At 35.4% G+C, this 27,314-nt stretch overlaps 1 protein-coding gene and 2 pseudogenes across 7 annotated transcripts in view; 2 read left to right on the plus strand and 1 right to left on the minus strand.

Annotated features, from left to right (window-relative positions):
* Positions 1 to 27,314, minus strand: part of RALGAPA1 (Ral GTPase activating protein catalytic subunit alpha 1) — a 272,343-nt gene that overhangs the window by 179,538 nt on the left and 65,491 nt on the right. For all 7 annotated transcript variants that reach the window (XM_053672519.1, XM_037163988.2, XM_053672518.1 and 4 more), the window contains exons 10-11: positions 25,574 to 25,813; positions 3,559 to 3,756 (exon numbers count right to left, since the gene is read on the minus strand). In XM_053672519.1, coding sequence (XP_053528494.1) covers positions 3,559 to 3,756; positions 25,574 to 25,813 — 438 coding nt within the window. The remainder of the gene's footprint in view (positions 1 to 3,558; positions 3,757 to 25,573; positions 25,814 to 27,314) is intronic.
* Positions 22,884 to 23,376, plus strand: LOC128628460 (60S ribosomal protein L30-like; annotated as a pseudogene).
* Positions 23,668 to 24,219, plus strand: LOC119062916 (S-phase kinase-associated protein 1-like; annotated as a pseudogene).

Consider the following 27,314-nt stretch of genomic DNA (forward strand, 5'->3'; position numbering starts at 1 on the left):
CTCCACAGTCCTAGAGTCAGGTACTCTGAATAATTCTCTGGGAGTGATCCACAGGCACCTCAAACTCAAGATGTTTAAAAGTCTGTTTATTATCCATGCCTTCCCCCTCACTTCCTACCAACCTTTCTAGCCAAGTTGGCTACCACAAACACTTTTTAAATTCCTATTCAAGTGTGCCCTGGTTACCAAAGAAAGAAACCTGGGACACCTCCTCATTGCTCTCAGCTAATTTAATCATGAAGGCATACTGATTTTACCACCAAAGAAGCCCATGTATCAGTCTTCTACCTTATATCCCCATTGCAACTGTCATGTCCTAGCTACACATGTATCAGGTACTTGCATTTCCCTTCTGAACTTTGCTAAAACTTCCTAACTAGTCTCCCTGCCTCCAGACTGGCCTCCAATCTATCTTCTACTCTAGACTTAGTATACTCCTCCTAAAATATGTCACTATCCATGACATTCTTCTACTCATGGTCCTTCAAAGGTTCTCCAGTGTCTAGAATATAATCAAAGTCCATTACAGTGACATACAAATCACTGAATAGAGTCTAGCTCTTGCCTAGCTCACATACCCTATCATTCCTTCCCACCTGTTCTTAACTATAGCCAGATGAAATTATTTTCAACGTTTCTCACATCTTGTAGATTCTATTCACACTGTGTGGCTCCTTTCCCATTTGTTACCTATTCTTCACATTATACTACCTCCTCCCTGAAGCCTTCCCTAAGCAGTCAGATATTTTTCTCTTTCACACTCCAGTCACAGCAATAATATTGTTTTATATTACTTATTTTGCATATTTGTGTTCTTGCTAAACCATTAAGTTATGTGAAGGTAGAAATGATGTCTTTTCCTGCTTGTATCTCCAACATGGTTCTAAATACAGTCATACCTTGCTATATCACAGTTCACTTATTGTGGCTTCACTGTATCATGGGCTTTGAAAAACCTGCAATACAGTGAAGCCACAATAAGTGAACTGCAATACAGTGAGGGATGACTGTGTACTTCATTGGGAAGTACCCATATAGAATTTTATGTTAAAATTTTGTAGGTTTAAGAGGTAGAAAGTGTTTAAGAGCATATGAAGTATTTATAAGAGAGTGGGAAAGGTTTATAGGGGTATGGGAAGGGTTTATAAAGCCTTAAAAAAAATATATATATATATATAATAAAAATAAATATAACGCTGCTACTTCCTGGATTTTCACCTCTCATGGGGGTCTCTGGAATGTAACTCCTGTGATAGGTGAGGAATCACTCTATGGGCAATATGTTTTACAGGACACTCTGACATTTGTTGAGTGTTTTGCTGCCATAAGAATTGATAATACCACTGACATTTTTAATGGAATGCTAAACATACAAGGTACATGAGAGCCTGCACCTAACACATATGCTCCTGTATCCAGCATATCTTACAAACGTCTCACACACATTATTTTTAAAAATTATAAAATTGGCCCTGGGTAGTGTAGCTCAGTGGATTGAGCATGGGCCCGAGAACCAGACAATTGCGGTTCGATTCCCAGTCAGGGCACATACCGGGGTTGCAGGCCAGTTCCCTGCAGGCCAGTTCCCAGCAGGGGATGCATGAAAGGCAACCGTACATTGATGTTTCTCTCCCTCTCCCCTTCCCCTTTAAAGATAAATAAAATCTTAAAAAATAAAATAAAATAATGTAAATCTATAAATTTACGCCATTTTAAAATTAATGTCTAATTTTATTTATTTTTTAATTTTATTTATTTATTTATTTTAGAGAGATGAGAAAGGGAGGCAGAAAGAGGGAGTGAAACATCAATGTGTGGTTGCTTCTAGCACACCCCAGGCTGGGAATATGGCCTGCAACTCAGGCATGTGCCCCGACTGGGAATCAAACTGGTAATGCTTTGGTTCGCAGGCCCTGAGCTCAATCCAGCCAGGGCCTAATGTCCAATTTTAAATGATTTTTAAAATATACTGAATTATCAGAAATATCAGTGAATGGTTCTACCTTTTGCTTTTGGTTCATGCCATTAGCAAGAGTTTCTGGCATTTAAAAAAAATCACATCTCTAATGGCAACACTGGCTACAGTATCTGAGTAAGCAACAGAACGAACGCACCTGTCCAACAACCCTACGTCACGCTGCTTCGTTCTTTCCTGCCTGCCTGCCTCCCTCTTTCAATTGTTTTTTAATTATGTATGTAGATAGCTTCTATTACTTATTATTTTTATGTAAGGATACTAAATGACACACAGGAGGCTCAGTCCTAAGGTATAAATTCATGATTCAAAATTGGAGGAAAATATATTACTTAGACTCATAGGTTTATCTCCTAACTTGATGTCAAAATTGGATATTTTTGTTGGTGTATGACCAATAGAACTGCAAATATTATTTTATAATTTACATCATAAATTTTACTTACTTCAATTATATTTCTTAGTAACATTTTTTTCCCCTTCCTAGACACAGGGGAGAAAGCTCTAGAAATAAATATATGTATATATTCATTATCCATGTCTCATACACGAAGTTTCCTGTATCCAGACATATACATATATGTAAGTATTAATTCACTGAATCCCTGTAGAGTTCATTCTAGATTAATATCCTGATAAATTCCATTGGTAATATTAAATGAACCACCAAGGTGAATAAACATTATCAAATTGCTCCTATCGGGATTTAAGAAGTTACATGTCAATACCAGGCTCTCATTTCTAGTGAGAACTTGACCTATGACAATAATTAAACAACCAAAGGACAAGAATTATTTAGGCTAAAGAAATAAAAGGAATTTATTTTATTCCTTTCCTACTTCTACTCACTTTTCTCCATTGTGAGTTAACTGCAGTTATTCTTACCATGGATCAAATGACTCAATACATCAGTGTTTTTTAATTCTGAAATTGGCATTGATGCAAAAATTTTCAAGAAATAATTCTGAATATTCTGGTTTGTGCTGGGTACCCAATCCTAGAATAAGCCAGGCAAGAAGAAACCATAGTCTGGTAATCACTCTAAGAAATACTGTATTTTTTGAACCATAAGACGCAGCTAGGTTTTAGAGGAAGATAGGAAAAATATTTGAAGCAAAAAATGCGGTAAAATATTTAATAACATAAATAACATAATATTTCACCAATGTAAATATAAACAGAACACAACAGCAGCATTAACAACCATTATTTCTCCCAGATTTGGGCAGGGGAGGGAAGGGTACGTCTTATAGTTTGAAAAATACGGTATATACTACAACACCCATTTTGATCCACAACCACAGTTACAAACATTACACCTTTTATAATAGCATCTAATTTTGATCTAGAAAATGACATAAAGTATCATTATATAACCTCAATATTAATTATGTTTAAAGTTGTGATATCAAAGAGCTTTGGGACATGGTACTGAGGTAACCATTACATCATCAAAATTATAAAATATACTAATGGCATCTTTACCTTCCCATTTACTAAGTATACATGTGTTAAAGCTACACCTCTGTGGAAAATCTAATCTTTTAAACATATAATAAAATATGTAAGCCTTATCATTTTACCTCTTCTCTCTTTTCTCCTTCTTCCACTGAAACATCATGGTCTGTGACATTGTCAATGCAAGGTAAGTCCGAAGAAGAAATCACAATTTCTTCAGGCTCTTGCATGAACAAAGGTTTTTCCTCCTGCTGAATCCATTCTTGATATACTTTTACCACTTTTCTCATAGCTGCTGCTTCACAAATTGGCAGTAAAAATGCCTAGTGAAAAAAAATAGTACAGAAAAAGTGATACTTTATAGCTACCTTTTACTTTGCCAAACACTACTAATACACACATTTCTATTTTGTTATAAAACATGGTATAAATACGGTTTAAAGAATTACAGTGAACCAATTCATTGTAAAAAAAAAAAAAGCCTTTTGTCTCCAAATAATTTATAAATACACAAAGACAGAAATGCTTTGGTACAGACTGATTTCAAGTGCAAAGATTTCTTTCATTTATATTATTTGTCTCAAAATGAAAATATTCCTTGTTTTATAAAATAACTTTGGGGGGCAGCAATATGGCGGCAGAGGGAGTGGGTGGGATAGCCTTTACACGTCATCTAGAACCGAAGAAGCCTGGGAGTGGGGACAGGAATCTCTCCTGCCCGTCTCTGGAGCTTCAGCGGGGATGATGAGGAGTATAGCTAGAGAATGTTTCAGTGATTAATCCTAACAGACACCCTGAAGGCAAAGGTGGATTTCTGTGAACTTAGAGACATTAGCTGACCTTCCCCAAAAACCCCTGCTGGGATAAGCTAGCCATGGTGTGCTGCATGGTTTTCTGCACACCTCCAGGCCCAGGACAGGGAGCCTAAAGCTATAGATCACAGAGAACTTCAAACAGGTTGCCAAGGGCCAGTCACAGGCAGTGTTTGACACAGATCTACACCAGAATTGAAGCAGATCTACCTAATACATAGAAACAGACTCACCAAGGCAACCAAAATGGGAGGACAAAAAAACAGGCCCCAAATAAAAAAACAAGAGAATTAGCCAGCACTAAATGGAAGTAAGCAATTTTAAGATACAAAGTTTAGAATAATGATTATAAGGATAATCAGCAGCATTAAAAAAAAGGCATAGAAATAATTTAAAAAAGAACCAGTCAGAAATAAAGAATGCAATATCTGAAATAAATAATACAGTGGAATGAATAAATGGTTAGATGAAGCAGAGGATCAAATCGGCAATTTGGAAAACAAAGTAAAAGAAAAACACTCCAGCAGAGCAGCAAAAAGAAAAAAAAACATTTTCAAAAATGAGGAGATTTAAGAAACACAACATGAAGTGTAATGACATCTGTATCATGGGAATACCAAAAGGAATACAGTGAGGAAGGGATGAAGAATCTACTTGGAGAAATAATAACCCAAAACTTCCCTAACCAGGTGAAGAAAAACGAAGCACAATTCCAGGAAGTGCAAGAAGCCCCAAACAAGGTGGCACTAAAAGGCCCACATTGTAGGAGATCATTCTGCATGGCCTGGGTCAGCCCCCAGTGGCAAACATTTACTGCAAAGTAACTTCCTAAAATCCATGCTAAACCTTCCAAGGAATATTGTAACCGGTTCAACCACTTTTACCTTTTCATTTGCAAATATCCCTCTTCTGTGATGTGATTAGCAGGCATTGGCTCCTTTGTTTTCTGTAAAAGGGAACCACCTAAAGCAACCTGTGCACAGTAAATGAGGACCATCATGTAATGTGCCAAAAAACCTAATAAAGGCCTGTCATGGCAAGGGCTGCGGCTTTTGCTCCCCTAGAGAGAAAAGCCATGCTGTCCCTTTTCCTCCACCGGACTCGGTAGTCTCTGTGAATGTCTCATTTCATCCATAATGATGCGGACACTGCGGGCCAGTGTCCATGTCACCACATCAAGAAACATCATAATTAAAATGGTGAAACTTAAAGACAAGCAGACAATCTAAAAAGCTGCAGGAAAATAGTAGTTTCCTACACAGGAGCTCCCATTAGACTGCCACCTAATTTCTCAACGAACCATTTCAGGCCAGGTGGTGTGAAATATTCAAGGTAATGAAAAGCAAGGACCTACACCAAGACTACTTTACACAGCAAAGCTAGCATCTAAAATTGAAGAAGATATAAAGAGACTCCTAGACAAAAGAAAGCAAAAGGACTTTGCTAACACCAGACCGGTATTGCAACAAAAGGTAAAGGGGCTTGCTTTAGGAGGAAGAGCAAAAGGAAGAGGAAGGGGGTAAGGAGGAGGAGGAGGGGGGAGAAAAAGAAGAAGTAGAAGAAAGAAGAAGGAAGAAAAAGGAAGGAGAAAAATGGAAGTTGAAAAATAAAACAGCACTAAATATGTATCAATAATCACTTAAAATGTAAATGGTTTAAATGCTGCAATCAAAAGACAAGGTAGCTGAAAAGATAAAAGAAAACAAGACCCATATATATGCTGCCTCCAAGAGACCACCTCAGAATGAAAGACAGACACAGACTAAAAGTAAAAAGATGGAAAATGATTATCATGCAAATAAAAAAAGAAATACAAGCTGGGGTAGCAATATTTCTATCAGACAAAAATAGACTTTAAAACCAAGGTTACAAGAGACAAAGAAGGACACTACATAATCATAAAGGAAACACTCCAACAAAAGGATATAACCCTAGTAAAAATTTACACATCCAACATAGGAGCACCTAAGTATGTGAGGCAAATATTAATGGACATAAAGGGAGAGACTGACAGAAATACAGTCATAGTAGGAGAATTTTAACACACCATTGAATTCAATGGGTAGATTTTCAGAAACAGAAAATCAACAAGGAGACAGCAGCCCTAAATGACATACTAGATCATATGAATTTAATTGAAATCTTCAGAGTATTTTACCCCAAAGCAGCAGAATATACACACATTTCAAGTGCACATGGAACATTTTCTAGGATAGACCATATGTTAGGACACAAAACAAGTCTCGATACATTTAAGAAAACTCAAATCATACCAAGCATTTTCTCTGACCACAATGCTATAAAACTAGAAATCATGCACAAGAACACTGAAAAATATGCAAAGACATGGAAGCTAAATAACATGTTCTTAAACAATGAATGGGGCAACAATAAGATCAAGAAAGAAATCAAAAGGTACTTGAAACAAATGAAAATGAACACACGACAACCCCAAATCAATGGGACACTGGGAAAGCAGTCCTAAGAGGGAAATTCAGAGCATTACAAGCCTATCCCAAGATACAAGGAAAAGCTCAAATAAACAACCTAACTTTACATTTAAAGGAACCTGAAAAAGAACAACCAAAGCCCAAAGTGAATAGAATAAAGGAAATAATAAAGATCAGAGAAGCAATGAAAAAAACAGTCTGAGAAAAAGACACAAAGACCAATGAATTCAAGAGCTCATTCTTTGAAAAGATAAACAAGATCGACAAACCTTTAACCAGACTCACCAAGAAGAGAGAAAACCCAAGTTAAAAAAAAAAAAAAAGTACAAGAGGAGAAATAACAACTAAGACCACAGAAATACAAAGGATTATGAGAAAATATTATGAACAACTATATGCCAACAAATTGAACAACCTGGAAGAAATGAATTAAATTCCTAGAAACATACAATCTTTTAAAACTAAATCAGATGAATCAGAGAGCTGAACAGACAGATTAAACCTAGTGAAATTGAAGCAGTGATCAAAAAACTCTCAATGTAAATTCATGAAAAGCAGGGACCTACAGTTAAGACTGCTCTACCCTTTGATTTAGAATCAAAGGGCTGATAAAGAGCTTCCTAGAAAAGAAAAAAACTAAAGGAGTTCATCATCATCAAACCACTATTATATGAAATGTTAAGGGACTTATTTAAGAAGAAGATCAAAACTATGAACAATAAAATGGCAAAAATACATATCAACAATTTAATCTTAAAAAAAACCCCAAACAAACTAAGCAAACAAGAAGAACAGGGAGAGAATCATGAATGTAGAGAGCTTTTTGATAGTGGCCAGATAGGAAAGGGGTGTGGGAGAATGGGTGAAGAGGTGAGAAGATCAAAAAGTACAAATAGGGCCCCAACTGGTGTGGCTCAGTGGATTGAGCACGGGCCTGAAAAGCAAAGAGTCCGGGGTTTGATTCCCAGTCGGGGCACATGCCTCAGTTTCAGGTCAGGTTCCCCAGTGAGGAGTGTGCAGGAGGCAACCACACACTGTTTCTCTCCTTCTCTCTCTCCCTTCCTGTCTGTCTAAAAATAAATAAATAAACAAACAAATAAATAAATAAAATCTTTTTTTTAAGTACAAATAGGTAGTTACAGAGTAATGATGGGGATGTAAAGTACAGTATAAGAAATGGAGTAGCCAAAGAACGTACATGCATGACCCACGGACGTGAACCATGGTGGGGGAACTGGCTGAAGGAGTGGGGGTGATGCATGGAGGGAGGCAAAGGCAGAAATATCAGGATAACTGTAATAGTATGGTCAATAAAATATAATTTAAAAAATAAAAATAAAAAGTGAAAAGCTCACCAAGGGGGGAAAAAACTCCTAATGAACAAAAAACCATCACACGATAGCTTCAAAGGTAAATTTTACCAAACATTCTAACACCCCTCCTTATCAAACTATTCAAAAAAATACAAGCGTAGTAAAGACTTCCATGCTCATTTTGCAGGGCCAGCATTATTCTAATTCCAAAACCAGATGAAGACATTACAAAAATGAAAGTTATAGGCCAATAACCCTGATGAACACAAACGCTAAAATCCTCAACAAAATATTAATTAGCAAACCAAATATGATAATACATTAAAAACATCATACACCATGATCATTTGGGATTTGTTCCAGGATGCAAGGTTGGTACAAGATTCACAAATCAATAAATGTGATACATTATGAAAACAAAATGAAGGCTTAAAACCATATCAACACATACAGAAAAAGGATTTGATAAAATCCAGCACCCATTTATGATGAAAACTCTCAGCAATATGGGACAAGAGGAAACATACCTAAAGATAATAATGACCATATATGACAAATCCACTGCTAGCATCATACTCAAAGGGCAAAAATTACAATTGTTCCCCTTAAAATTGGGAACAAGACAGGGGTGTCTGTTTTCACCTTCCTTATTCAACATAGTACTGGAAGTCCCAGCCGCAACAATCAGACAGGAAGAGATAAAAGACATCCAAATTGGAAAGGAAAAAGTAAAACTGTCTTTATTATCAGATGACATGATATAGTCATCTGAGAACCCTATGTACCCATGGTACAGAGAGAACCCTAAAGATTTCACCAAGAAACTACTAGAACTGATAAAGGAATCCAGTAAAGTAGCAGGATACAAAATTAATATCCAGAAATCAGTTGCATATTTATGTGCCAATAATGAAATAACAGAGAATTAAGAAAACAATCCTGTTCACAATTGCTTCAAAAAGACTAAGATACTTAGATTAAACCTCACCAAGGATGTAAAAGACCTGTACCTGAAAATTATAGGACACTGAAGAAAGAAACTGAAGAAAGTACAAATAAGTGGAAGCATATGCCATGATCATGGATTAGAGGAATTGACATTAAAATGTCAATAGTACCCAAAGCAATCTATAGAGTCAGCAGAATTCCTATTAACACCAATGATGTATTTCACAGAACTAGAGCAAATTTTCTTTATATGGAGCCACCAAAGGCCCTGAACAGCAACAGTGATAGGAGAAAGAAGAACGAAGTTGGTGGAATCCCCCTACATAATATCAAACTATTATTATAAGGCCAGAGTAATCAAAACACCATGGTACTGGCATAAAAACAGACACATAAATCAACAGAACAGAGAGTCCAGAAATAAATCCACACCTTTATAATCAATTAACATTTGTCAGAGGAAGCAAGCGCATACAATGGGTTATAGATAGTTTATTCAATAAATGGTGTTGGGAAAACCAGGTATGAGCAGAAAAATGAAATTAGACCACCTTCTTAAGCCACACAGAATTAATTCAACATGGACTAGACTTAAGTGTTAGACTTGAAACAACACAAAACCTAGAAAAAAGTCTTGGTAGTAAAATCTCAAACATTGCTCATAGCAGTAATTTTTTTCTGATGTATCTCCTCAGCTAAGGGACACAAAATTAAAAAACTGGACTGTATCAAACTAAAAAGGTTCTGCATAGCAAAGGAAACTATCTACAAAATATAAAGAAAACCTGTTGGGAACCACCCTGCCTGGTTTCAGGAGCTGTAAACCCCCCATGGCTAAGGCTGAGTGAGTGACCTTTGGACCATAAGCTACTAAGGAGACAAAGCTTATCTCCCTGGCAGGAACAGTGCTCTGCTTCATCCATCTCTGGCCCCCAACGCTTGGTTGGTTAGTCAATAATGGATAAGACCCCTCGGAGGGGGGGCAACCTAAGTAAGACACAGTCACTTGGGAGGCCTTCAAGGAAGGACTCGGGGGGCTGCAGCAGAAAGGGGGTGATGGACCCTGGCCCCCCTGTGATGAAGCCTGAGTCCTCAGTCTGTCTGTGAGAAGTAGAGAATTCCTTGGCTATCTGCCTCCTCTGCCTGACTTAAGCCTGAAAACAATGACAGGGTGATGCAGCCCTGTGCTGGGAATGGCAGGCTCCCTGGGTAATTAGGCCTGAGAAAGAATACGTGAAATCCTGTGAAACCTGCTTTGCTAACAGTGCTCTTAGTTAAATGATAAAGGCTCGAGCAGAAAATGAGTTTGTTTTCCTAAAGTCTTGTAGCCTTTTAGCTAATAGATCTAGACCCTGACTCAGAAGAAGCCCTAACAGTTCTTTGTATACTATCTACTATTTACTGTCTGACAATGATTAATAAGTTGTACCTGAACTCCTGTGCAAAAAACCCAATAAAAGCCTTTCTAGGTAAGGGTCAGTGAGCTCTCCCCTTGAGAGGGTGACCAGGCCATTCTGAGGCTCCCCCGCCCCACCTCCCCTTGAGGGAGTAGCCATGCCGTCCCTTTTCCTCCACAGGACTTGGTAGTCCGTGTGAATTTGTCTTGATTTTCCATCCATAACACCGTGGGCACTGTGGGCCAGTGCACGCATCAAAAACCCACCAAATGGGAGGACATATTCGCCAATACATCTGAAGAGGGGTTAATATAAAAATTTATAAGGAACTTACAAAACTCAACACCAAAAAAAACCCAATTAAAACATGGGCAATGAACCTGAATAGACACTTCTCTAAAGAGGACATACAATTGGTCAATGGATATATGAAAAGATGCCCAATGTCACTAATCATCAGAGGAATACAAATTTAAACCACACAACGAGATACCATATGACATCTATCAGAATGGCTATCATCAATAATTCAACAAATAACAAGCACTGGTGATGGATTGAGCGCAAGCCTGAAAATCAAAGCATCATCAGTTTGATTCCCAGTCAGGGCACATCCCTGAGTTGCAGGCCATATCCTCAGTATGGGGTGTGCTAGGGGCAACCACACATTGATGTTCCACTCCCTCTCTTTCTCTCCCTTCCCCATCTCTCCAAAATAAATAAATAAATGAACAAATAAATAAATGAATAAATAAATAAATAAAATCTTAAAAAAAAAAACAAGCATCAGTGAGAATGTGGAGAAAGGGGAACTCTTCTGGATTGCTGGTGTGAATGCAGAGTGGTGCAGCCACTGTGGAAAGAAGTATGGAGATACCTCAAAAAATTTAAAATGGAACTGCCTTTTGACACAGTGATTCCACTTCTGGGAATTTATCCAAAGAAACTGGAAACACTAATTGTCAAGAACATAAACACCCCTACACTCATTACAGCATTATTTACAATCACCAAGATTTGGAAGCAGCCCAAGTGTCTTATCAGCAGATGATGGGACACAACAATTATGGGACATTTACACAAAGGAATACTACTGAGCTGTAAAAAAGAAGGAAGTTTTGCCCTTTGCTACAGTATGGATGAACCTAGAGAACATTATGCTAAGTGAAATATGCCAGTCGGAGAAAGACAAATGCCATGTGATTTCATTCGTATGCTGAATATAATATACAGCTTCTGGTTGGGGGGTTAAGGTGGTGGATGGATCCAGTAAAAAGGAAGAAGGACTCATGGACATGGATGACAGTGTGGAGATTTCAGGGGGGGTGTGGGTCAGTGGAGGCAGAAAAGGGTGCAGGGGGAACAAATGGCAATGGAAAAAAATAAACATAAATAAATAAATAAATAACTGTGGTCCCACAAACCTCAATGTAAATATAACTTCTCATATAAATCACATGTGACTAACTTACGATGATTTTTTATTGCTATTAAAATAAATGTTAATAATAAGATTTTGACTGACAAATAAGTCAGCCCTGGCTGGTGTGGCTCAGTGGATTGAGCACCAGCTTTCGAACTAAAAGGTCATTGGCTGATTCCCACTCAGGGCACACACCTGCATTGCAGGTCAAGTCCCCAGTAGAGGGCATGAGAGAGTCAACCACACACTGATGTTCCTCTTCCTGTCTCCCTCCCTTCCCGTCTCTCTAAAAATAAATATAATCTTTAAAAAAGAAAAAAGAAAAGTTAAATTTGACTCCAAGAAGTAATAAAAATTACATGTAACAAGGCAATGAAGCTTTTCTAAGTATATAAAAAGGTTACCGCTTTCTTTTTTCTTTTTAAATATAATACAGCTCTATAACAATTAATAAGGCAAAATAATTAGAAAATTAGAAGAAATATTTTACAGTTACTCATTACTTGGGGTACTTTCCAGGTTTACTTAACTTTCTAAAAAGTAAGTAGGTCCTCATTACAAAATACTACATTTTTACAACAAAAATATTTTTATACAATTCAGACATACAAAAATAAAACAGCAAAAATACTTTTAATCTCACCACCCAAAGTTCTTTCCTTACACAGATTTGTGTTTATGTCATTTTTTTCACTGTACTTTTCACTTACAAATAATTTTAACAACTACCTAGTAATTTCAACTTTAAAATAAATCACAAAATCTTTGAATGGAAAAAAAATTTAAAAAATTTTAAATCATAAAACCTTTAGCTAAAAGCTGCCACTTTCTACTCCAGAATTATCAATAGGTGTATTTAATAATAATCATGGGATTCAAATAATATGGTTTTATCTGAATAAAAGCAGTCCCCAAAATCAGCTTTGCAAGTTGATGAAAAGTTACTGTGGAAATTCGACACAGTATTTAATGTTCAGTAATCATTTATTTATCAGCTATTATTGATTCCCTAGGAAACTACATTACTTGTTACTTCCCTCCACCTAACACACCCATTCCCAAATTCTCACTCATATTTCAGCACTTAATGGCCAATGGCATAAGTCTGATCATCACTGCCTGCTCTTAGACTATTTATTTTACAATTGCATCAACAGCTCAGCCTTCCTGAGAAAGGGTCAATGTAAGTATTTTTTTAAAACTCAAATAATTAGAGAAGTTCTATTCTCCTATATTGAAGTTCTATTCTCCTTTTTTTTAATAAATTTTATTTAGTTACTTTTCAAGTACATTTTTTTATCTATTTCTCCCATCCCAGCCCCCTGCCCTGTCTCCCCCCTCCCTCCCGTTCCCCCCCTCCTCATTCCTGTGTCTCTCATACTTGTTCCTCAAAATCCCTCCCCCTTTTTCCCCTTAAATTCCCTTCCCTCTCCTTTTTTTTAAGTTACCATCGGAATGCTGTATTTTCTGCTCAATTCTGCCATGCACCTAAAACCGCTCTAAAAAATTAAGATTAATTTTAAACATACTTAAAATATTAGAAAATTTAAAAATAACAGTAATCTCTAGAGTTACTTGTTATTGTAAAAAATTGTCACACTATATCCCAAGTAGCTTCATGAATTTACAAAAGACCAGAGTGTATATAACCTTTGTCCTTATAGGCCCCCAAATTTGATTTTCCAACACAGGACTGATAACGATCCATGGCTAAAAAACTCATGTATAAAATCAGAATGCCAATTTATAAATTTACAATAAGAAATAATTATCACAGAAACCAGAACATTCAAACCCACATATTGGTACTATATTTCTCTATGAAGAAGCATCACTTATAATCAGATATCAATTATTAATTGATAATAAGGGAACCAGTCTGCAACTATCTGAATCTATAGGTCTGGCAAATTTTCTCTCTAGAGATCTACTTAATTAAGGTCATCTCCAGTTTTAAGATAATGAAAAAAAATCAAATATTTAATGGCAGTAGCTTAAAATAACCTACTAAAATTTTCTAATAATGGGACTTAATTTACTAATAGCCCTCTTCTTCAGTAAATGAACAACTAACAAAACATGTTGGTCTCTGATTTTTTTTTTAATTGATTTTAGAGAGAGAGAGACAGCGAGAGAAACACGGATCTGCTGCTCTACTCACCTCCACATTCACTGGTTGATTCCTACTTGATCCCCGACTAGGGATGAATCCTGCAACTCTGGTACATGGGGATGTTGCTAAAACCAACTGGGCTACCCGGCCAAGGCTCTGATGTTCTTTTAATACGCTCCCATTATTACCCAACCCAGATCATTATGGACATATTCGTTAGGAGTTAATCAAATACAGTGAGCATTTAGCTCACTAAAGGGAATTTTTTGTCTTCTTCAAGCAGTGCTTCACATTTTGGTTTCAGAACCCCTAACATACGAAATATTAACACAAATAACATTGTTCCAAAAAAAAGTAGCATTATTTTTACATATTTTGCAAGTCACCTGGATTTTCATATCTGTTTGCTTCTGTAGTCAATTAGATACAATACTGCATATCAAGTATCCTCTGGAAAACTTTACTGTATACTTAAAAAGAATGAGAATGAAAAAGATACATAAATCTTAGTATTTTAATAAAAATAGTTTTGAGCTCATGAACCTGAAAAGATCCTTAGAACTTAACACTGTGCAATCCACTATCTTAAAGTGGCTGTGGGGGTAAAATTAAATTAAAGCATACTGGGATTCCTTACAAAATAGGGGGTTAATTTCTGCACTACATTATTCCTATTCTACTCAATACAGAAAATAACTTTATCATTTCAGATGAGTTTGGCATTTACACTTTATAGTTGTATCTTTGTTTTAAACAAACATCTAAAATACACCTCATAATCATTACATTGCCCCTAAACAAGCATTAGCTTATATAACAAACTATCTCAAGACTTGGCTCAAATTAAAGATACATATAAACTAAAAATGAAGAAATGAAAAAAGATATTCCATGCAAACAGAAATAAAAACTGGAGAACAACACTTACTTCAAACATAATAGGCTTTAAAACAAAAATTGTAAAATAGGACAAAAAAGGACATTACATAATAATAAAGGGATCAATCCAAAAAAAGAATTAATAATGGTAAATATCTATGCACCCAACATAGGAACACCTAAGTAATTATTAATAGACATAAATAGTAAAATAATTGTAGAAAACTTGAATACCTCTCTCACATCAATAGATTCTTTGAACCAAAATCTAATAATAATGGTCTTAAATACCAGTCACATCAGACAAGATCAACTTAATAAACATACATAGAAAATTTCATCCAAAAATTGGAGGAACAGATTTTTTTCATGTGTACATGGAACATACTTCAAGATGGATCCCATATTAAGCCACAAAAAAGCCTCAATAAATTCAAGAAGATTGAAATCACATTAAGGATCTTTCCAGACCACAATGGCACTGAAACTAGAAATCAACTACAGAAAGAAAACTAAAAACAGCCTCAAAGATGTGCTACATAAACGTAAATATGTTACTAAACAACCAATGTATCAAAAAGGAAATCAAACAAGAAATCCAAAATTACCTTGAAAACAAATGAAAATTTAAAAAATGACTTTTCAAAATTTATGGGATGCAGCAAAAACAGTTCTAAGACAGTTCATAGCTGTACAGGCCTACCTCAAGAAATAAGAAAAATCCCAAATACACAGTCTAACTCTATATCTAAAGGAACTAGAAAAATAACAATTCAAAGTAACAAACTATAGAAATGGTTCCTGAAAGTATAGTCTTTAAAATTCAAAGTAAACAGAAGAAAATAGTTAAGATCAGAGTAGAAACAAAACAAAATAAAAATGTTTAAAAAAATAGAAAAGATTAATAAAACTGAGAGCTGGTTCTTTGAAACATAAATGATCATTTAGCCAAACTCATCAAGAAAAAAGCCCAAATAAAATCATAGCTGAAAGAGAAGTTACAACTGACACCACAGAAATACCAAGAATATGATGAACAAATATATGCCACATATTCAACAATCTAAAAGAAACAGATACACTTCTAGAAGTACATAGCCTTCCAAGACTAAACCAGGAAGTAGGAAATCTAAACAAACCAATTACTAGCCAACAGAATTAAAGCAGTAATCCAAAAACTTTCAACAAATAAATGTGTAGGACTAGATGGCTTTACAGGTAAATTCTATTGAAAACTCAAGGAAATATTAAACCTTGCCTTTTAAACTATTTCAAAATACTGAAGAGGAAAAAAAGCTTCCAAAGTATTTTGAATCCAGCAATATCAAAACCAAACAAAAACACTACAAAAAATTACAGGCCAATATCCTTGAAGAACATACATGCAAAAAATCTCAACAGAACACTGGCAATCCAGATTTACCAATACATTAAAAGAATTATACACTATTAATCAAATGGGATTTATCTCAGGAATGCAAGGATGGTTCAACATCTGTAAATCAATTAATGCAATATATCACATCAACAAAATAAAGGATAAAAAACATAATCATCTCAATACATGCAGAAAAAAGCATCTCAAAATTGAACAGCTTTTTATAAATAAAAACTCTCAACAAAGTGGGTACAGAAGGAACATATCTAAACATAATACAGGCCATACATAACAAATCCACATCTGCATCATACTCAATGGTGAAAAATTGAAAGCCTTTCCTCTAAGATTAGGAATAAGACAAGGATGCCCACCATCACCACTTTTATTCAACACAGTACTGGAAGTTCTAGCCACAGCCATCAGAAAAGACAAAGAAATGAAAGCTATTGAAATTGGAAAAGAAGAAGTAAAACTCTTATTATTTGTAGATGACTTGATGATATATATAAAAAACCCTAAAGACTCCACCAAAAAACTGGTAGAACTAATAAATGACCTCAGTAAAGATTTAAGATACCGAATCAATATATAGAAATCTGTTTTTTCTTTATACCAATAACAAATAATCAGAAAAAGAAATTAATAAAATAATTCCATTCACATTGCACAAAAAAAGTATAAAATACCTAGAAAAAATTTAACCAAAGAGGTAAAAGGCCTATGCTCTGAAAACTATAATACACTTAAGAAAGAAACTGACCTGACCAAGTTACAAATAAGTTGGAGAGATATACCTTGCTCATGGACTGAAATGATTAATATTGACAAAATGTCTTTATCACCTAAAGTAACATAAGATTCAATGTAATCCCAATTAAAATACCATTGGTATTCGTCTAAGAATTACAATTAATCCTAAAAATTATATAAGGCCACAAAAGGCCCCAAATAACCAAAGAAATCTTGAGAAAGAACAAAGTGAGAGATATCACACTCTGTGATATCAACCTACACTACAAAGCTATAATAATCAAAACAATACTGGCATAAATACAGATATATAGATCAATGAAAAATAATAGAGAGCCCAGAAATAAATCCTTGATTATATGGCAAATTAATTCACAATAAAAGAGATAAGAATATACAATGAAGATAGTCTCTTTAAACAAATCGTGTTGGCTAGAAAGATATATGCAAAAAAATGGAAATTGGACCATTTTCTTGTACCATACACCAATATGAACTCAAAAGAATTAAAGACTTTTAATTCTCATTTAAGAAATGTTAGACCCAAAACTCTGGAAGAAAAAATAGGCAGTAAAATTTCTGACACTGCGCTTAGCAATATTTTTTTTTGGACATGTCTCCTCAGGCAGAGACAACAAAAGAAAAAAAATGGGGCTGGGATAGGAGTAAAAGATAGAAAACTGTACTTGAACAACAATTAAAATAAATTTTAAAATACTGCTACTGTACTCTAAAAAAAGAAAAAAATGGGACTACATGAAACTAAAATGATCAACAAAGTGAAAAAACAACATGCTGAATGGGAGATATCTATAAATGATACATTTGTTAAAGAGTTAATATCCAAATTATATATATAGCTCATACAACTTGATACCAAAAAAAACACAATCAAATTAAAAACTGAGCACAGAACTTGAAGACATTTCTTCCAAGAGGACATGTAGATGGCCAAGAGACATGGAAAGTTGCCCCACATCACTAATCATCAAGAAAATGCAAATTAAAATACCACAACAAGATACCACCTCACACCTGTCAGAATGGCTACCATCAACAAATCAATAAACAAATGCTGGAAAGTATGTAGTGAAAAGGAAACCCTCACACACTGTTGTTGATATTAAATCAGTGTACCCACTATGGAAAACAGTACGGAGGTTCCTCAAAAATGTAGAAATAGAGCTACCACATGACTCAACAATTTCACTTTTGATATTTATCTGAAGAAAACAGAAACATGAATTCAGAAAGACATATGCACCTCTATGTTCATTGCAGCATTACTAGTAATAGCCAAGATTTGGAAGCAACCCAGATATCTATCAATAGATGAATAAGTAGAGAAGATACACACACATACACACTCTGGAATATCATTCAGGAAAAAGAAGAATGAAACCTTGCCATTTGTGACAATATAGGTATTATGCTAAGTGTAGTAAGTTAGACAGAAAAAGACAAGCACCATATGGTCTCACCTATATGTGGAATCTAAAAAAATAAAATAAATGAGTAAACAAAACAGAAACTGACCCATAGATAGAGGGTGCCAAGCTAATGGGTGCCAAGGGGGAGATGACGGAGATGATAATAAAAATAAATTTAAAAAAAAAAGTAAAAAAAAATTTATCAAACTCATTTAGCTACAGAAATACTTACTTATGCTCTAGCTGGGATTGTTAAAGGCAAAATCATTATATGTCTACATGCCTGATAATTACAAAATAATATATTTTGTGTATACTACACTGCAAACATATGAGCCTTTGAAATAAGGAAAGAAACCATTTCAGATTCCCAATCTTGCAATTTTTTAAAGGTTTGTATTTATTTTATTTATTTAACATTTTTAAAATTGTTCTTCAAGTACCGTTGTCGGCCTTCCCCCCGACCCCAACCTTCCCCATGTCCCTCCCCTGTTTCTAACCACCTGCCTTGTTATTGTCTATGTGTCCTTTATAATTGTTCCTATAAACCCTTCACCCTTTTCTCCCATTATCCCCCTCCCTCTCCCTCTGGTCACTGTCAGCCTCTTCTCAATTTCCCTGTCTTTGGCTATACTTTGCTTGCTTTTTAATTTTGTTCATTAGGATCCCATGAGTGGTGAGATCATATGGTATTTGTCTTTCACCACCTGGCTTATCTCACTTAGCATAATGGTCTCCAGTTCCATCCATGCTGTAGCAAAGGGTATGAACTCCTTCTTTCTTTCTGCTGTGTAGAATTCCATTTGGGTAAGTTTTTTGATCCATTCATTTACTGATGGGCACTTAGGTTGCTTCCAGCACTTGGCTATTGTAAATTGTGCTGCTATGAGTATTGGGGTGCATAGGTTCTTTTGGATTGGTGTTTCAGGGTTCTTAGGATATAATCCTAGCAATGGAATTGCTGGGTAAAAAGGCAGTTCCATTTTTAGTTTTCTAACCAATCTTGCAAATTTATCATCAGTATTAGTTAAGTAAAAATAGCTGTCCTACTACAATATACTCCGAACAACTAATTCCCTTTCAAAAATTAACCATTCAATGGAGTCACCATCTTAAACTTTTACATTAAAAATCCCTTTAAAAAATAATTGTCAGGCCATGGCCAGGTAGCTCAGTTGGTTAGAGCATCGTTCCAATGTGCCCAGGTTGTGGGTTTGATCCCCAGTCAGGGCACATACAAGAATCCAGCAATGAATGCATAAATTAGTGGAAAAACAAATTGATGTCTCTCTCACTCTCTCAAAATCATTAAATACATTAAAAAAATAATTGCTAGAATAAAAAATAACATCTCAGAGGACTTAGTTCCCAGCAGTATCATTAAAAAAAAAATTCCTGAAATCTCCAAGCACAAAACACCTAAAATTTGTCACATACAAAATATACCTTTACATAGACACAGACACAGCGGTGCAGTGATTAACAGAGGGAAATAGGGTGAGGGAGGTAGAAGAAGGTAAAAGGAAAAAATGGTGATGGAAGGAGACGTGACTTGGGAGGGGTCAGGAACACACAATATAACATACAAATGATATACTATAAAATTGTACACATGAAACCTATATAATTTTATTAATAAATGTCACCCCAATAACTTCGATAAACAAAAAAATATTCTTAAATATAATATACCTTTAAATAAACAACTCAAGTTTCTAAGGATATTCTGAATCTAGAACAAAATGGCAGTATTAATCCAGATAGACAAGTGAGCAATAAAACTTCTGGCTGCTGCCTTGAACAGACAGCCTAGAGAGTTTTAGGTTCAGTAGCCACCTGGACAAAGAAGAGAGAGAGAAATAAGAGTCCTACACATAAAGTTCACCCAAAGAAGGCTACCGCCCCAATGCAAAGGCAAGCTAGGAGGAGAAGAAAAACAGTAACTCAACTCCACAAAAGAGTCCCTGAGAAAACCTATTAACTTAGGGTAGGTGAATACAAGGACATAACAGTCTTCTCTGAAAATTCACATTCCCATGCTGACCATCACATAACTGTAATTGCTGCAAAGTGAGAAAAATCATAAGCTGAGAATTACAACTTACAGTAAACACAGGCTGACAGGACCCCCGAATACCTGAGAGAAGTACAAATCCTACAACCTAGGTTCCATTGTAATTCTCACAAAATTTCAAAGAAATGTAAGCCCTAAACAAACTAAGGAGGGTGAGTAAACAGAAACAATATCAGGCCAAAATTGCAAAGACTTAAATTACTGGAATTACTGGAATGAGGAATATAAAATAAACATTTTGGTATGTGTTAATTTAGAAAATGAAAATATGAAATGTCAGCCTCTACAAAAAGTGAATAGGATTCTCTCCTTCATTTTAATCTTGGTTAATGTAATTATGATGTGCCTTGGTGTGTTCCTTCTTGGGTCCAACTTCTTTGGGACTCTCTGAGCTTCCTGGATTTCTTGGAAGTCTATTTCCTTTGCCAGATTGGGGAAATTCTCCTTTATTATTTGTTCAAATAAGTTTTCCACTGGTGGCTGTGCCTTTCCCCCTTCTGGTACCCCTATAATTCGGATGTTGGAGCGTTTAAAGATGTCCTGGAGGTTCCTAAGACTCCTCATTTCTTTGAATTCTTGCTTCTTGACTCTTTTCTGTTTGGCCATTATTTGCTTTCTTCTGGTCCACTCCATTGATTTGAGTCCCAGTTTCCTTTTCATTGCTATTGGTGTCCTGTGCAATTCCATTCATTTCAATTAGTTTCGCCTTCATATATTTGTCTAATTTGTCGGTATAATCAACCAGAAGCAGCAAGAGCTAAGGGGACAGTCACCTACAAATGAGTCCCCATCAGACTGTCAGCTGATTTCTCAAAAGAGACCTTACAGGCAAGAAGGGGCTGGAAAGAGAATGTATTCCAAGTCATGAAATCCAAAGACCTACAACCAAGACTGCTCTATCCAGCAAAACTTTCATTTAGAATGGAAGGACAGATAAGGTGCTTCTCAGATAAGATCAAATTCAAGGATTTCATCATCACCAAGCCCTTATTATATGAAATGTTAAAGGGACTTATCTAAGAAAAAGAAGTTAAAGAAACATGAACAGTGAAAGGACAACAAACTCACAGTTATTAACAACCACACCTAAAACTAAAGCAAACTAAAAGGACAGCTAGATCAGGAGCGGAACCATAGAAATGAAGATCACAAGGAGGGTTAGCAACAGGGGAGTGGGAGGAGGAGAAGGGGGGAGAAGGTACAGAAAATAAGTAGCATAGACAGTAGATAGAAAATAGATGGGGGGCAAGAATAGCATGGGAAATATAGAATCTAAAGGAATTGAGACACATGGTCATAAACTAAAGGGGGGGTAATGGTGGGGATGGGGGGGTAGGGTGGAGGGGAATGAAGGGGGGAATAGAACAACTGTAACAGCATAATCAATAAAAAAATTTTTAAAAAATAAAAAAAAGTGAATAGGCAGATTATTAAATGAAACTTTTAGAAATTATAAGAAAATGATTAAAACTTCAATGAGGGAAATTCTGTTTCCAAGAGTATGGTGGACTAGGTAACCCGACCAACCTTCTGATTGAAAAGACAAAAATGAGATTTCTTTAAAAGAAACCTTAATCTTCCTAAACACATTATGAGCCAAAAAGTAGAAAGAAATATTCAAAATAAAAACATACATGAAATCCAAACTCAGAAAATTTCTAGGGGGAGCAATAAAGCTGACTTTCACTTTGAGTAGAACCAATTACCTTGGTTTCCACGGAGTTATTGGGGCAAAGTAGGGAGAACAACAGAAAACTTCTAAATAAAGTTGGGATTCCAAAGGACTAGTTATCATCAGTGTGGGACTGAATTAGAAACCCACCAGCCCTGGCTGGTGTAGCTCAGTTGACTGAGCATGGGCTGTGAACCAAAGGGCCATTGGTTCGATTCCCAGTCAGGGCACATGCCTGGGTTGCAGGCCAGGTCCCCAGTGGTGGCCATGTGATAGGCAACCACAGACTGATATTTCTCTGCCTCTCTTTCTCCTTCCCTTCCCCTCACTCTAAACATAAATAAAATATTTTTTTCTAAAAAAAGAAATAAACCCACCCATAACTAGATCAGAGTAGATAACAACAGAATTCTCCCCAGAGACACTATAACCGAAAGCTAGCCTACTACTGTGTTCATATTATCTAGTTGGCTTGAACCTCATATCAAGAATTCAGTTTAATGCAAGATTGGCAGTGTCCCTTGGCATCTAGAAGAAGCAAATGCAACTACTCTCTGAAGGAATCAACATTTAATGAACCGAACCAAGAAATAAAATCATGAAGAAGCTCAGAATCAAATTTCTGAACTCCTAAAACTCACGAAATATGAGAAGAAATTCAAGAGAATACAGCACTATGAGAAAGAGTATATGGAAACCAAATACAGCAGAATTAGATCTATAAAGGCCAATCGATAAATATAAATAACCATGTTTAGTGGTAAATACATTAAGTATAGAATAGAGACAATAAAATTGACCAAGCAGAATGGCCAACTTCCAGACACACTTGTAATTAAAAAGAAATTATCCAGAACGCATCAGAGAAAGAAAAAGAGCTGGAAAATATGAAGGAGAGGTTAATAGGCATGTATAAAGTGAGCCTAGCTTTCCTTTCTTGCTCCCCAGCCATCTTGGCAGCAGATCTTGGCTGTGGGCCATCTTGCACCCAAGGCAGGAAGTTGGTGGCCACAAAAAGGACACAAAATCACTAGAGTCATTCAACTCTAGGTTCCACCTTGTTATGAAAAGTGGAAAATATGTGCCAGGGCACACGCAGACTGTGAAGATGACCAGAGAGGGCAAAGTGAAACCGGTCATTCTTGCCAACAACTGTCCAGCCTTGAGGAAATCTGAATAAAGTTCTATGACATTTTGGCCAAGAATGGTGTCCATCACTACAGATAAGCATACTAGCTATGACTGATTCAGATGATTCTGATATCATTAGAAGCATGCCAGAATAGACTGGTGAAAAGTAAATGATGCAAGTTTTTCTTTAATAAAACTGGCCAGAGCTTGGTTTAAAACAAAATAGGGAGATCTCACATATATCTTGTCAAGTCCTAAAAAAGGCAAGAAAAATAGTGAGACAAAGGCAATTATTTTAAGAGATATTTAAGTAAATAATAAACACTGTTAGATACTAAATAAAACATTGAACAGATGATGGCTGGGTAGCGGCCTTGTTCTCTCTGCCTTTCTCTCAGGTCTGCTGACCTTGCCCCACTCTCGTCAGCCTCTGGCTTGACATCTCCTTGAGACAAAGCACCATGCCTTCAGTTAAGTTGCAAAATTGCGATGGAGAAGTTTGAAGTTGATGTTGAAATTGCCAAACAATCTGAGCCTCTCCAGACCATGTCTGAAGACTTGAGAATAGATGATGAATCAGGTGATGATAACCCAGTTCCTCTAAAAATGTTAATGTACCAATATTTTAAAAAGGTCATCCTTGGTGTACCCACCACAAGGATGACCCTTCTTCTCCTGAGGATGGTAAGAACAAAGAAAAGTGAACAGATGATATTCCTGTATGGGGCCAACAATTTATGCAAGTTGACCAAGGGACACTTTTTGAAATTATTCTGGCTGCAAACTAGACATCAAAGGTTTGCTTGATGCTACATGCAAGACAGTTGCCAGTGTGATCAAGAGGAAAATTCATTAAGAGATTAGCAAGACCTTCAATATCAAAAATGAATGAAGAAAAGGAAGCCCTGGAACTCAAAGAGAAACAGTGTTGTGAAGTGAAATGCTGTGCCCAACACTGTAACACTGTAAGGACTGTTCCAAATACTAGTTGCACTGCTGTTTATAACTGTTAACATGAGACAAACAGCAGATGATGCAGCAGCAAATCAATTATATTTGCAGACTACTATTCTCATTGATTTGTAGTTTGGATACAGATCCCAAACCTATGGTCAAATGTTTCTTTTTTCTTTGTTCTGTATAAAACTGAGCTGTGAGTTCTCTATAGAAAGTAGCACACTGGGCTTTCCCTCTTTTTGTAAAGCAATTTCAATTTGCCAAATCTAAAAACAAATGCAATAAACAAATTCCTGGAAAAATAAACTAATTCAAACTGACTCAAGAATTAGAAAACATGAACAGTTCCATAAACTTTAAATTTTCCCATAAACAAAATATTCCAACATCATTTGTCAAGTATCTTCCCTTTCCTATTTGTCATATATCCAGTCAACACAAACCTTGAACTTGGCAACTCAAAACACTGCCAAAACTGGACAAAGTGTTACCAGTTTGTTTCTTAGGTTAATGCTGTCTCAGGCTTTGATTTACATATTAATCAATGTTTAGATTTGCTCTGCCAGGAGCTCCCTGGCATGAGAGCAGTATGGCATAGAATAAAGAGCACTAACATATGAACCAGGATCTGGAAATTTTAGTCTGGGACATACCACTTATTTGCTGTGAGATTTGAATAATCCCCTTCAGCTACAAAAGTCAATGATGTTTACCTACAAAAGTTAAATGCTTTTGCTAGTAAAAGCAAATGATCAGTTTTCATAAGGTTTATTTTCCACAAAATTTCTATGTAATTGAGAATGTGCATTTAGGAATTTCTAGCTATCATGTGAAATGGCTTTCATTCTTTTAATTTCTCTCTCCTTCTTCATTTTATTCCCCAAATATCTACCTTAAGCAACTTTAACTTCAGAATGTATTTGAGGACAAAACTAAGCCTCTGAAGGGAGGATAAAGGCAATTAAAACATCACTTATATTGATAAACCACTTTTACTGACTGAAGACTGAAGGATGAAGTAATTATATTATAATTAATCAAATGATAGAAAAGTTTCAAACCACAAAGAGAGTAGCTAAGAAAATTATTCCAATCAGTATAAGAGGTAGTTACTAAACTAAAACCACCATAAACTAAAAAATATAAATAGAAAATACTAAAGGATTAGACATAGTAAATTTTTAAAACTAAACATGAACTTTAAAAAACATTTTCAAGAAGAAATAGCTATTTATTTCAAATAAATTTGAAATAGCTAGAAGTCAGCACAGGGGTGGGTAAAAGTAGGTTTTACAGTTGTGTGTATGAAAAAAGACATAAATAGCAAACCTATTTTTACCCACCCCTTCATATTCAATATTAAAGACAAAAATCTGTATTACAAATTAAAAATACTGAGAGGTATTTTACCTGACGAAATATCTCTGTGACAAAGTTTACATTACTCCTTTTGGAAGAAAAAACTCTGCGAACTATTTCAATGTCGGTGAGATGCTCTTCATCAATACTACAGAGACTAGATGAGCTAGGTTCTCGCTCTGTCAGAGTGCTTGTATTAGAATGAGACTGTTCTGGTTCTGTAGTTCTATCTGTTTTATCAGCATTATCATTTTTGTTTTCTTCTCTGGATACCAAACTAGCTGCTGCTCTCTAAAATAAAAACAAAATGGGCAGAATATCGTAATTATCATCTAGGTATTTTGTCTTCTAATAACAAATACTGACAGAATCCAAAGAATTCACGCTAAATAATTAACCGGCAATGCAAATAACTCAACATCTAAGTGATACAGTAATACTCATTAGTCATCTACCCGTCTCTAATTAGATTTGCTTTTCAGCATATTTGCAGTATAAAGAAGTTACTAATTAAAGCTGGGTAAAAAATAATAATGCAGATGGAGTTAACTTAGAACTTCAATAATAAACAAACAACTTAATATTAGACTGTTTATTCAATAAAGACTTAAAGTACAAATCATCTCTATTTTACCTTAGACAAAAATTACACAAGTAAAAACTTCTTCAAAAAACAACATCAAAGAAATGGAAGAATATTTATGACAAAAGTAGAAATGAAGCCAAAACAATTTTTAGAAATATCTATACTCTAGTAACTTAATAGAATTTTCACCATGACTTAAGATGAAAAAGTGAAAGTCCTAAGGTGATGATAAAGAAATTACTACCATGGTATGAGAGAAGCACTATTAAGTAAGTATGGTAAATTACTTTCTGGTAAGTTACTCAATTTTTTATCTCAGTTTTGTTGTCTATATAAAATAAGAAGGTTTAGTTAAATGATCTCAAATATGCCTTCCCAATAAAAAATCTCTATAATTTTAATCCATTAAGTTCTGAGATGACAGTTTCTACATTTAATAATTCTTTGTAGAGAACTTGAAACAAAGTTTTAAGGAGAACGCACCACATGGCTCCATATAAATAGGAGGCTAAGGAAAATTTAAGTCAGATTTTCTAAATGCTAATGAACTAATTAACACACATTATAACTTTACATATATTTTTTAAAGATTTAATAAGTTGCCCTGGCTGGTGTGGCTCAGAGGATTGAGTGCTGGTCTGTGAACCAACGAGTGGCCAGCTCCATTCCCAGTCAGGGCACATGCCTGGGTTGCAGGCCAGGTGCCCAGTAGGGGGCACTTGAGAGGCAACCACACATTGATGTTTCTCTACCACTCATTCTCCCCTCCTTCCCCTCTCTAAAAATAAAATCTTAAACAAAATTTTTAAAAGATTTAATAGGTCTTAAAAAATACACATATAGTGCAAGATTTTTAAAAATCACATGACGAAATCCGAGAAAAGAAAAATAAAATGGAAAAAAAATACTATAGTATGTACAAGTTCAGAAAAAATACATATTGAGGGAAAAATTTAAAGTGAAAAAAGAAGATTTACTTTAAAATAATAGATTTTAAAATATTAGTCCCTCCATTGTATAGCTGTATAATTTTATACATTTCTGGACTCTGAGTCCCTGTTGGAAAAAAGGAAACAAGTTGGTGATAAGACTTTAAATTAGCAAATTATTACTGTCTAAAAATCTAAAAAGAACTATGAAGGTCCTACAACCATTTGATTGCAAACTGTTTCCAATTGCAAAAATTTACTTGTAAAATCCAGACTA

The sequence above is a fragment of the Artibeus jamaicensis genome, unplaced genomic scaffold (genome assembly GCF_021234435.1).
Source record: "Artibeus jamaicensis isolate MK-2021 breed Jamaican fruit bat unplaced genomic scaffold, CSHL_Jam_final contig_760, whole genome shotgun sequence".
Classification (NCBI taxonomy): Eukaryota; Metazoa; Chordata; class Mammalia; order Chiroptera; family Phyllostomidae; genus Artibeus; species Artibeus jamaicensis.